General features: G+C 32.3%; 1 protein-coding gene across 1 annotated transcript; it reads right to left on the bottom strand.

The window, feature by feature from the left end:
- Window positions 1–10605: 10605 nt before the first annotated feature.
- On the bottom strand, window positions 10606–12429 carry LOC133785923 (PTI1-like tyrosine-protein kinase At3g15890). Its single transcript, XM_062225137.1, has 4 exons — window positions 12383–12429; window positions 12113–12263; window positions 11723–11985; window positions 10606–11293 (listed from the first exon to the last, which is right to left on the bottom strand). The coding sequence occupies exons 1-4, from the start codon at window positions 12427–12429 to the stop codon at window positions 10606–10608; spliced, it is 1149 nt and encodes a 382-aa protein (XP_062081121.1).
- Between the last annotated feature and the right edge of the window lie 209 nt (window positions 12430–12638).

Here is a 12638-nt window from a genome sequence, read left to right as displayed (position 1 = left end):
TGTATAGATGCAATTAAGTGTTATGGTTGGGGGTGCTTTGGGGTATAAGCAAAGGTTGTGAGCACTTATTTGATTTGTCTTGCTATAGAAGCCATAAAGAGAAAAGACTTCTTCAAACTACGAAGGGAAGAAAAGGAAAAAGTGTTTTCTTTTTTAGTTTGGTGGCTAAGTTTAAGTGCCCACCCAAAAAGAGCTCCTCTCTCTCTCTCTCTCTCTCACTTCATCATGAATGAATAACTAACCACTCTTATCATTTGAATGGATGAGAAAGAGAGAGAATGAGAGATTTTTATATTTTGACATATAAATGCATGGATGGTCTTGTAAAATCATCCTATAATGATGTGACACTAGAAATGTAAGTTGAAAATTTAGGAAAAGAAAAACTAACTCACACGGTTGAAATTAATGGCTAGGATTTTATATTTGAGGCATGGTCATAGTCATATATATAAATATATATTCACACATACATGAGTTTGATCAAATCTTTGGATTCCATCCAAATGGGATAACTTGTGTTATTTATACGTAGATTGATAATAATGTGCTTTTTCATCCAACAATTGTGTTAGAAAAATTAAACATTGTGTTTTTATTACATGTTTTTCACTTTCTATTTTTTTATTCCTGGATTTGTTCCAAGTTTACTCCCTGACGACCGCATGATCTTCAATGAGAAAACGTGTGTACTCGTTTGTTAAATAATACTTTATTGGATGACTTCGATTAAAAGACGACACACATCTCACCATTGTACAAGATGAGACTATATCCTTACTCGTTGTCGAGTGTTGATATTTGACACTTTAAGATGTTCAACACTACAAAAGATGAAACTTTATAATTGATTAGCGATACCCAATAATAATTATTAAATTAAAATATGTGGGACTCGATAACAGTACGTCAGCTCCTTCTATTATTGGATAATATTGATGCCACTTAACAATCATCTTACATGTCTTATCACATGGACAATACAAGTGGCCAAATTCCTAGGACTAAGAAAGTAGGCGTTTCAAGTCAAATGCACATGGTTTACTAGGAGTCATCTTGACGTAGATTAGAAATATTCTATGTTGACAAGTACACTTCCTAAGCATACATCATTAACATTTATTATATATAGTAATTAAGAACTGCAATTATTAATATATCTGTACAAACGGTTCGTTAGAAAAATATATTTCTGAAATTTTCTATTAACAATGACAAAGATAAGAATGAAATCAAATCTAACTAACTATTGCCATGATATAAAAATGGGATTTTGCTTGTAAAAGCTCTAATTTTTAATTGAACAGAGTAGAATACTTGTTTATTCTTTATACATGAAGAATATTTATTTTCACCAAACTTTGCAGGGCAAAGGGGGCTTTGCTTCACATTGTGTATAAGTCCAACACATGCCCACTTTCTTTTGAAGCTTCATTGATGGTGCTGTTTTTCCACTTCATATGGTATGGTCATGGAGAAATGGGGAATGTGAGAAAGGAGGTCCCTTGTGAATCTGATAATAGGAGAATTAGTTAACCAAAAATTCAGGCTTTTTATAGCTTTTCCCCCTTCATTTGGGAGCTATTTTCTGCCACCAAATGTTAGTGTCTTCTTCTGTGTGTGTACACAACCTGTAGATCCTAGCATTTGCATCTTTCTTACTGATTAATTGTGTCGGGAAAGCTATTTTGCAAAGAATTATAAAAAATCAAATCATTTTGCAGAGTAACATCAAAAAAATTAATAATTATTTTGCCAAACACTCCATATCAATCAAAACACCGCGCTAAAGTATTAAAAAGAAATGTAGGTCTTATTTAGGGATGCACATGGGCGTGGGGACTTGCCCCTAATGGGGTAGGGGCGAGGAATCCCCGTCTAAATGGGGAACTGGATAGGGACGGAGATAATTTTCAATCTTCGAATGTTAAATGGAGTGGAGGCGGGGATTGCCATCCCTGGGCCGACAGGGCCCCATTTAAATTATGATATATTTTTATAATATTTTATATATTTCTTTATGTATTATTGTAGTATATTAGTAACTTTTTTAATATTTTAAATTTTATTTGGGATCATATTTAGTATTTTAAATCATAAATATTGTGTAATATTTTAATTTACATATTATTTACTATTTTTATTTTAAAATTTTAATCTAAAATTGATTTTTTAAATAAATGGGTATTCCATGGGGTTTTCCCACCCCGTCCCTGACGGGGAATAAGCGGGAATGAGGTGGGGATGGGGGCAACACTACCCGCCAATTCCCCGCCCCGTGTGCACTTCCTTTCAAAAGAGGGAGAGAGGAATAAATTATGAATGTCAGCAGAAAAATATCTCTGAAATCACTAATCAAACCATAGTGCAAGAGGAAAGGAAGAGAAGTGTTGAGGAGTCAATCAAAGATCTTCCTTGAGTTATTAATGATTGTTATTAACTTGCTACTGGGGCTTCTTTAAGATTAGCCTTTTTACCTTGTTTTCAACTTTCTCCATTTAGCTTAAATTTACCAAAATCAGAAGCTGAAACATCTGAAAGACCATGGACCTTAACTTTTTAAATTCCATGTTAACTGACTTCAAAGTATAAAATTAACAATATATAAATCTGATTACATAGAAGATAGAGATCACAAATATCATCAAAATTGAAAATAGTTTCAGCAATTGAAAGAAGAAATCCATGGATGCCAAAGACGTTAAACATCCAACTTTTACAAAATAACTAGCACCTAACATAACAGAAATAAATTGCCACCAAAAGTGACTGAGAGTTTTCTTTATAGCAAAAGCACAATAGTTTATTACACATTGCAAGTGAAATTAGTATTTTTAGTACCCCCTACAGCCACTTGACACTTGTACAAAATCTTATTAATATATTTTTGCTATAAGAAGAAAATCTACAAGGATCGAGATTAACCTGCCCAGATAAGCCAGGGTAGCTTTGAGTAATTGATACACTGCCAAATAGGGTAGACTGGTAGGACATTTTCTTTTTGATATGAAAGATTGGCATTAAAAGGGCACAATTCAAAGTTCACTCTCTTGAATTATTTCCAAGTTCCAATTTAACACAACATACTTTTGTGAATCCTTGTAGTAACTTCTTATGCATCTTTAACCAATGTCATCATCCATATAAAGTAGGCTTTTTTTTTTCCATCTACACACAGCAACAGATTGCTTAATAGCAGAGACACAAAACTAATCACTTCTCAAAGTGAATCTTTCCACAAATTATCCAAACCTTCTAGCAATCTTATCTATATTTTATTTCTGAATTATGTTTTTCCAATTGTGAAATGAGATGATATTTACATAAAGTTGCTGGAGAGTAAGGAAAAAATGTTAAAATTTTCCAACCTAAAATTGGCCACCACTTACGGTTCACAAGTTCTTTATCAATATCAAAATCATAGCGGTCTTACATTTTGGATTGTCACTGCTTTACTTTAGTATAAAAAAATTCAAAATTTTCACCAAGTTATACGAAAGTAATAATTTACACATCTTTGATTACCATGTTGAGATGCCCTTTATTACCGTCTCTACAATTTACAGAACACAACTTAGACAACAAGCACCTAATATCGAAGGAGCTAGCTTTTGATGTAAGAGCTCACATTGCTACTAATTTCAAGAGGACTATCTAAAACATTCTCCTCACTCGCCAGCTATATTTTGTTTTTGCTCTTAACGTGTCCATTGTTCATTGTATTTCACCAAATATAGAGACGATAATAAGATATTACTATATATTCTCCAAAACAGTAAACCTATTCAAGAAATAAGATAAGACCTTTTGTCCAAATTGGTAAAATTATTCTTGGCCCCGCCCTCGGCCTCCTCTATCAATTTAAAAAATTACCATTTCCACCTTTTAAATTCCAGATTCCTTCTTAATTCGAAAAAGGATAGAAGCACTTACTACACATTTATATCATTACCTTTGTTGATTTTTTTTTATATATTTCCTTTGCTATAGAAAATTACTTAAAACTATTTTCCTTTCCTAATCTTACTATCACTAATAAATTTCAAAAATTCCCTTCTAACATTTGCACACAACTAAGAGAGGGCGCAAGGGCGGAGATCTCAGAGCGACTAAGAGCGGAGTCTCCAAAGTTTTTCTCTTTGCTATTTAAGAGATTAGCATAGCTACCATTGGCAAGCACAGCTATTCCCAGGTATTCTCCATACCTTCTAGCAGATTTTCTAGTTTCTTCCTGTTTTCTTTATTTTGTTTGCTAAAATTCTCTCAAAGTGGTGTGCTGTCACATACTCCTTTCCATGGTTTTCTTTTCACAATTTTCTAATTACATTGAGGTATGAAATTAGTTTTACACATTTTATTTTGATAACATGGATACACTTTTATGTGTGTATTTTCTAAAGAGAAGATTACTTATACAGTTTATTATTATATTGCAAAGTGTCTTCATTTTAATATTTGTATACAACCAACATTGCAGCAGAGACTCCAAAGCTAGATTGTAAACATTTACAGGTATTTCACCATACTTTTATGCATTTTTATTCTCTAATGTTTGTTTTTCCTGATTATGTGATTATATTTGTTCCTGAAATGATTAAAATATACTGCTTAAGGTTCAAATCCCCTTGTAATATTCATAGTTGCAACAAACAAACTTCATAATTTTAAAGAAGTTGACAGATTTTCTATTTTTATTTGTTTTGTTTTGTATTTTACTTGTTACTGTTTAAGTAAGTTAATCAGTAGGTCTATACAGATGGGAGGATGTGTTATGTTTATTGTATTAGACTACATCACACATCAATCTGAGGTTTTATTTTGATTATGTATAATTTCAACCAGAAAATATAAATAAATAAAAAAAATCTAATAGAGACTTTAAGATTGAACCAAAAGAATCAATTTTGAATTTTTTTTTAAGTCTACTTTTGTTAATTTAGTTTTATAAAGTCTTCATGTATTACTTCTGCTAATGACAGTGCACTACTAAGGTTCTACAGTGATATAGCTTTGAAATGGGAAGAACAGGATTGACTGACAAAGCTTGGAAATACTGTACAATGGTTGACAGCAAACGCAGTCATGTCTGTTGCAATTTCTGTGGACACACCATGTGGGGTGGTGTAAGTCGTTTCAAGGAACATCTAGCAAAGAAGCGAGGAGATGTGGTCGAATGCACAAGATGTCCACCGGACGTGACACTGGAGATGCAGGAGCACCTAATAGAGTTATCACTTGAAAGAGAGAATAAGCAGAAGCGGAAGAGAGAAATATTGGAGGACATGAAAAGGAAGAAAGATCAATATCAACTTTCACCACCACCACCTCAAGGAGAGGTTGTGGAGGAGATAGAAGAAAAGGAAAAGGCTTTAGTTGACCAGGCTATAAAAGAAAGCCTCCACACACATCATATGGAAGGGATAAAAGCAAGAACTGAGGAAACTGACTTCGAAAAGGCTTGCCTTGAGAGTGTCCAGCTATACGAGCAGGAACAACAAATGCATCGAAACGGTTCAAGCTCCCGTTATAACTATGACGAGACAGACTTTGACATTGACATGAACTTTTAAATTGACATATTCTTATTTATCATAGTTTAATTTGATCAATTTCTGCTACTATTGAGTACTCTTTTCATGTGAACTTAATCATGTCATTCTTCTTTCTTTTCCTTCTAATATCTTTTATGTTTCTTAAAACAACTTATTTTATAATCAAATTTAAATTTTTTTAAGCATATGGGTGGACAGAATATGTATTTTAAGCATTTTATCATAAATATTATATCAAATAAATCCAACATTCTAAATAGATCTATAAATTACTTCTCCTTGTCATCCAAAACCCATGAATAACGAAAGCATAGGAAAAATAACACATAAGTGATATCATCTCCAAAGCAATGCTATAAAAAAAGACACCCATTTATTTTAAATAAAAATAAAAATGAAAATCCTAACCTTACTGTACCTGATGCTCTATAATCTGCAGTAAGTGGTATTGTTGATTTTGACTGCAACATTGCAAATCCAACCGATAGAGCGAGGAGACATAAATAAGGAACCCTTTGAGAATCAATCCCTCTGCATAAGAAGGTTTAAAGGGTTCTTAAATATTATTTCCATGAAAACAAAGACAGTGCAAAAGATTTAAACTAAACTAATTCTCAAATTCATTGTTCAAAAAAATGTAAAACCCCAAAGTCTTGATACAAAAATAATCTCATCACTGAATTCTTAAACAAGTTTTTCTATTTTTAGGTTCTTGAACAACATTGTATCACCACAATTAATCAAATTTCACACAACACAAAGATACATTCATACATTAACAAAGGCCTAGCATAGTTGGGTACATAACTTTTTCAATAGCCAGTGAATTGTGATCTAATAACAAATACATAATCAACTCATTCATTGGGAAACCAACTCCACAAGAATAAAAACTTCATTTTTCCAATGTACAAGAATCTAAGCTCGGTGCTAAATTTCTAATAAAAAGAATACATAGAAAGTAGAAATAAAGAGTAACTAACATAAGATACCTGATAGCTAAGAAGGGCGGAGGACCCAACCGGAGCAGCGGCGGCAGAGAGAGAGATTAGGGGTTAAAGGGTTTTTGGGAGAGAATATGAAGAGGAATAAAAGCCCAATGACAGTGGAAGAAGATTAGAGAGTGAGTAGATTTCTGAGATGGACCCAAGAAAAATCATGCATGTTTAAACAATTTCATGTTGAGCCAATGAGAGTATACAGCAACCAGAAGGACAGGGAGAGTCAAGGGCAGCAATAAGAAATAATAGCAGTCATTTTGTATGGCGGCGTAAAGGAATCCCAACAAGAAAAACGACCCAATTGAGATAAAGAAATATCCCCATGATTTAGTGGAACAACACCAAGACATTGAACAAGACTATTGATTGATTTCAGATAGATATTTAGGATGAAGTAATACACAGATCCCAGATACCAAAATCAGGTTTTTCTTCCTTTGCTTTCTGTTGTAGTAGGCTTGTAGCCATGTTTGCAGTCTTATTATTCTCCACGGATGTGCTTCGGAATTCTTCTTTTCTTCTTCCCTCCCACTCCCACACACACACCCAACCAAGTGGCATTGTTTTTTTTTTAATCATAAGCAATAAAAATTTAATTTTAGTTAAATTTCATCTAAATTATATTATTTGTCATTTTTTAAAAATAAAATAAAAAGATCCATTAAAAAAAAATTAAACATTTAATTCATGAAATTTGGCAATAGAGACCTATCTGAATTATTTTATTGTCAAGGTACAAACTTCACATATATATAATTAGCTTCCTGAATTATTAATCCTTGTGATATGTATTACTTATTTCTTTTTTTCATTTTAAAAAATGTCACTTGACAAAATAGTTTATTTTTTTTATAGTTATTTTGTAATCTAGCTTAGTTTTAATAATTATTTGTAAATTGGTCTTTCATAATTTAGATAGTTAGTCGAAAAATTTAAATAGTCGGTCGAAAATTTTAGACAGCTGGTCAAAAAATTTAGACAACTGATCGAATTTTATATATAAATTATTTTGCAAAAAATTATCAAAAATACGTCAAAGTGTAAAATCATTTAAAAAAATAAAAAAAAATAAATCATTTTCATCAATTTCTCTTTTAAAAGAATTACAGTATTATTGTGAGGATCTTTGATCTCAACACTCCAATGCCAAAGCACCTACACATGACCCAAAATACTCAATACACATACAACATATAAATGATAAAAAACATAATATTAATGCATAAACTTAAAATCACAAAGTATGATCCTACATCCAATCCAAGGTAGGGAGTTTTCTCCCAGGTCTTTCCACTATGAATGAATTTGAAGATTACAGCCTATTCCAAAAAACACCAATCTCCAAGTTACATAGATGGTGTTTGACACCTTAACTAAAAAACTGTTTTTTGTTTTTAAAAGCTAAAAATTGTTTTTTGAAAACAAGTGGAGGTGTTTGACATTGTTTTCAAAAAATAATTTTTAAAAACAAAATTACAAAAAACAGAAAATTTTGAGAACAACAAAAAGTTATTTCCTGTTGTTCTCAAATTTTTTCTCCTAACTTTACTTCTTATTTTTCATCATTTTTTCTTTCAAATTATTTTATCTTATTATTTATTACAAAATTTTAAAATATTTTTCTCTTTGTAAATATATTTGTTAATTTTTTATTTAAGATTAAAAAAAAATAAAACTAAAAAAATTGTTTTTAGAAAACATTAACCAAACACCTCTTATTTTTTAAAAACTACAAAAACAGTTTTCTATTCTCATTTCTGATAACAAAGTTTTGAAAACAAAAAACAGAAAACAATGCCAAACAGACCCTAATTTTTACTCTCAGTCTAATCTCACAATGCTCTAAGCTTTTCAACATTTGTTATACTACAATAAAAAAGCAAAAGCCTTTATATATAGAACAACAAACTAATGGTAATAACAGTCTTGTTATTAACCGAATGAAGGGGTGAGGTGAATCAAGGTACAAACTTCACAATTATGTTCCTTTATTTATTGAGAATCTACTTGTTCATGACCTACTAATATCCTTTACAAGCACATAGAATTTTGGTTTTGTTGAGCAATGTTTTCATTTTGTGGAATGGATTGACATCTTTTCTACTCCTTTTCGTATTGGTGTTTCATTTTATTCTTGGTCTAGTATTATGATAAGTTTGGAGAGTATACAGTGTTAAATGTGTAATATCTAAGTGTATACAGTGTTTCTTCTTTTGTGAGATGCTATCAAGTCTTTGGACAATGTTGGGGTGTTGAGATATTCTCTTGCCCCTCAAGTATGCTTCCACTGCTAACATTTTATGTACCATCTCTCGATCACTGCCTTTACACTTGTTTGAGAGCTTACTTTTGTGGTTTTTATGGTCCATCTCTGATACCATATTAGGAAAAGAACTATCTTTTGGAAGAAATGAAACAGAGACTTTTCCTTCTTTTTTATTATTGTTATTTCAAGAACGTACAGGAACCAGCTCTTATATAGCTGGAAAGGAAAACAAACAAAAAAAGAAACAGAAAAAACTAACCAACGACAAAATGTGGTAACAACAAAACTAAAGATTACTGGGCAATACACAACTTAATAAACATGCATCATAAAATTATTTTTAATGGCATATTTTGAGTGAGGCAATAGACCATCTAATTAAGCTCAAAACTTTTTACTAGAATTTCATGGTATTGTTCCTTTATTAGTAATCTAAAGATGAATGTTGACACATTTGTTGACTTGGATGGTGATCTTATTTGGGGTTGGTAGCTTGATTTGTGATTGTGAAACATGTGCTCTAGTTTGTTGGTCTCAAAATATTCGAGCCCCATGTTGTTTTGTTGTCCTCACTAGTGAACTATTGGCTATTCATCAACCTATACATATGGCAATTGATTTTGGCTGTCTTTTGGATGGGATTAAGATTGATTATTTACTTGTAGATAATGTTATCACTCGCCTTTTGTTGAAATTGTTGTTAGTCTGCAAACAATAGTGGAGAAATTTGACTATGTTTGGACTATTTTGTACTTTGGTTGGCTAGGACTGGTTGGCACAACTTCTTAAAAGTAGTTTCTTATTTATTTGGCTATGAAAGCTCTTCTCTAGAGCTGGTTGGCACAACTTCCTAAATTTGATTTATTTTAGTTGATAAGCATACCTTACGTTAGAAACTAAAAAGTCAAAATGGAGTGTTTTTTTCAAAAGCAAAAGCTGAAAGTCAAAGTTGAGCGTTTTTTTCAAAAGCAAAAGTTGAAATTCAAAGCGGAGCGCTTTTTCTAAAAACAAAAAATAAAAGTCAAAGTGTAGCCAACCAACTCTTTAACTAAAAAATTTAAAAGTCACTTTTAAAGCTTGATTGGATTTATTATCTTCTCAAGCTTTTTAGTAGAAAAAACTCTTCTCAATGAAGCAATTCTTTGGTGTTTCTCTAAAAAGAGCATTATAAGAAGCCAAAGCAAAACACAAATGATACCAACCAAAGCTTAGATGCCTACCATGTTTTTGGGCACTTTGTTATGCTATGTATTTGATTATTTCTTTCTTCCTATCTTTTCCTATAAATAGGTTTGTTATGTAAAATTAAATCAATACGAGGAGAAGTAAATCTCCACTCCTTTTATATTTTATCACCCTCAGCCATGCTTTTGTAGTCTCTCCCATTGTTGATCATATTTGTTTTCTTATTTCTTGTGCCGATTATGGTAATAAGCTAGCATTTTTTTGTAGTTTCCTCTTGTTGTAATAAGACTTGGAGTGATTATTCTCATATATGTTGACTATTCAAAACAATAAAATTTTTCTTGCTTCTTTTTTTTCTCTCTTTTAAGTTTTTTCTCATGAGATATTTTAAGGAAGACTGGCCAAAATTAAAAAGAAAGTACTCCTCTTTCACATTTTCATTGATCATTCATATACCAAAAAGGAAACTTGTGTTTCTTAGTAGTTCCCAAAACCACTGTGGGTCATCCCATTCATTATAACAATAATTGTAATGTAATTGTTCATGTTTGACAAATTAAAAACTAAACCAAATACTAAAAATAACAACACTAAAATGAGCTTAAAATTTAGTAGTAGTTCTACTAACTCCATGTTTGTAAGGAGCTTTCATGTTTTGAACCTCCAAAGCACTAAACACACCATACCCATTACTTTCTCCATCATCATCATCATCATCATCCGTGGCTTGATCAATGGCTACCAATTCATCCTTATATTTAATGCTCTCCATCCTTGTATGCCTCACTTTGGGCTTGGGCTCACACCCTTTCAAAAGCCCAACAACTTCATTCATATCGGGCCTTCTATCAGGGTCGCTTTGCACACAGAGGGCCGCAATATTAATGGCCTGTTTGACTTGGGCCTCATCAAAATTACCTCTGAGTTTCGAGTCCACAAGATCCCTAAACCTCCCTTTGGTTATGTAAGGCTCGGCCCATTCAGTTATTGTGACCTTGACACCACCTTGGAGCTTCTCAATGGGCTTTCGCCCAGTTACTAGCTCTAAGAGAAGAATTCCAAAGCTGTAAACATCACAGCTTTGGGAGACCTTACCCCACATGGCATATTCTGGGGCTAAGTACCCTAGAGTCCCCTTCACACGTGTGGTCATGTGACTAACCCCTTCTGGGATCAGTTTTGCAAACCCAAAATCAGCCACTAATGGCTCAAAATCTGAATCCAATAGCACATTGCTTGCCTTTATGTCTCTGTGGATTATGTGGGGTGTTACCTCATGGTGCAAGTACCTGAAAAAAACATAAACAATTGAGTCTTTTTATTAGGATTTTCAATGTTAAATATTCAAAACAAAATATAGTATTCTTCTAATTATTACACATAAAATGGTAATTTTCTAACTTTAAAAGCTTTTTATATAGAAAGATGGTATTTTTAAAAATAATAGGGCTCTTTTTGAGTCTAGCCATTCATTGGTGTAATTTACACAAAGTAACACACAAAATGTTGACATCATAGTAAAAAGGCAGTACTATTAAGATAATTGTGGATTTGCATTTTTTTATGAACACATTCCCCCCCACTTGTGAATTGTTTATAAAGATGTTTTTCAGAAGTCAAACATTGTTTGAATGCAAAAAGTCAACGATTTGTACCCTTAATTAATTAAGAATAACAACATCAATAATAATGAGTGATTAATATATAATTAAACTTACAGGAGGCCTTCAGCTGAGCCAATAGCAACCTTCATTCTCCTCTTCCAATCAAGCTGAACTTCTTTAGAGTATTGGCCATGTAAATGAGAAAGCAAGCTGAGATTAGGCATGTAATCATACACTATTAGCCTCTGATCAGTCCCAACACAATAACCTCTTAACCCTAGCAAGTTCTTGTGCCTAACCCTCCCAAGAACTTCCACCTCAACCGCAAACTCCATTTCCGCCTTTGAATTCATCGCTTTCAATTTCTTCACAGCTATCTGTAATGTGTTCGAGCAATCATATTAAAGAAAATCAACAAATAAATATTAGACACAAATATGACTAACAAAGTATCATATATTGATATATATATATATATACCCTAAAATTGTTAGATGTATGTACCTGAAGGCCATCAGTAGTTTTACCCCAATAGACACTTCCAAAGCCTCCTTCTCCAAGCTTGTTATCTTCACTAAATCCATTAGTAGCAACATGCAACTCTTTGTATGTGAAAATCCTCCATGTATTGCTACCTCCTCCTACTGTTGGTGACCTAATTAATTAAATTAATTCAATCATCAAAAACCAAACTTAAAAAACAATGTTATATATATATATATATGTTTATTAATAGCTAATACATAATTAATCATAGCTATATATACTGCCTACCCTTCATCTACTTTCTCAGAACCACAGCAACTGAAGGAAGATCCCATACTGAAACTATGGCTCAATGAGTGACAAGATATTGAGATTTTGAGAGAGCTTTAATAACAATAATCTCTTAATTAATTTGTTGGACTAGCTAGCTAGTATTAGTACTAATAATAACAATAGGGGCATTTTGGTCATTTCGTTTCTCTGATGCTAGCCGACTTTGGCCGGCTTCTGCAGTTGCACCACCACAACCGATGATTCTATTCTA

The sequence above is a fragment of the Humulus lupulus genome, chromosome 6 (assembly GCF_963169125.1).
Source record: "Humulus lupulus chromosome 6, drHumLupu1.1, whole genome shotgun sequence".
NCBI classification, from domain to species: domain Eukaryota; kingdom Viridiplantae; phylum Streptophyta; class Magnoliopsida; order Rosales; family Cannabaceae; genus Humulus; species Humulus lupulus.
The sequence above is the reverse complement of the archived record's forward strand: the minus strand, read 5'-3'. Positions and strand labels throughout refer to the sequence as shown.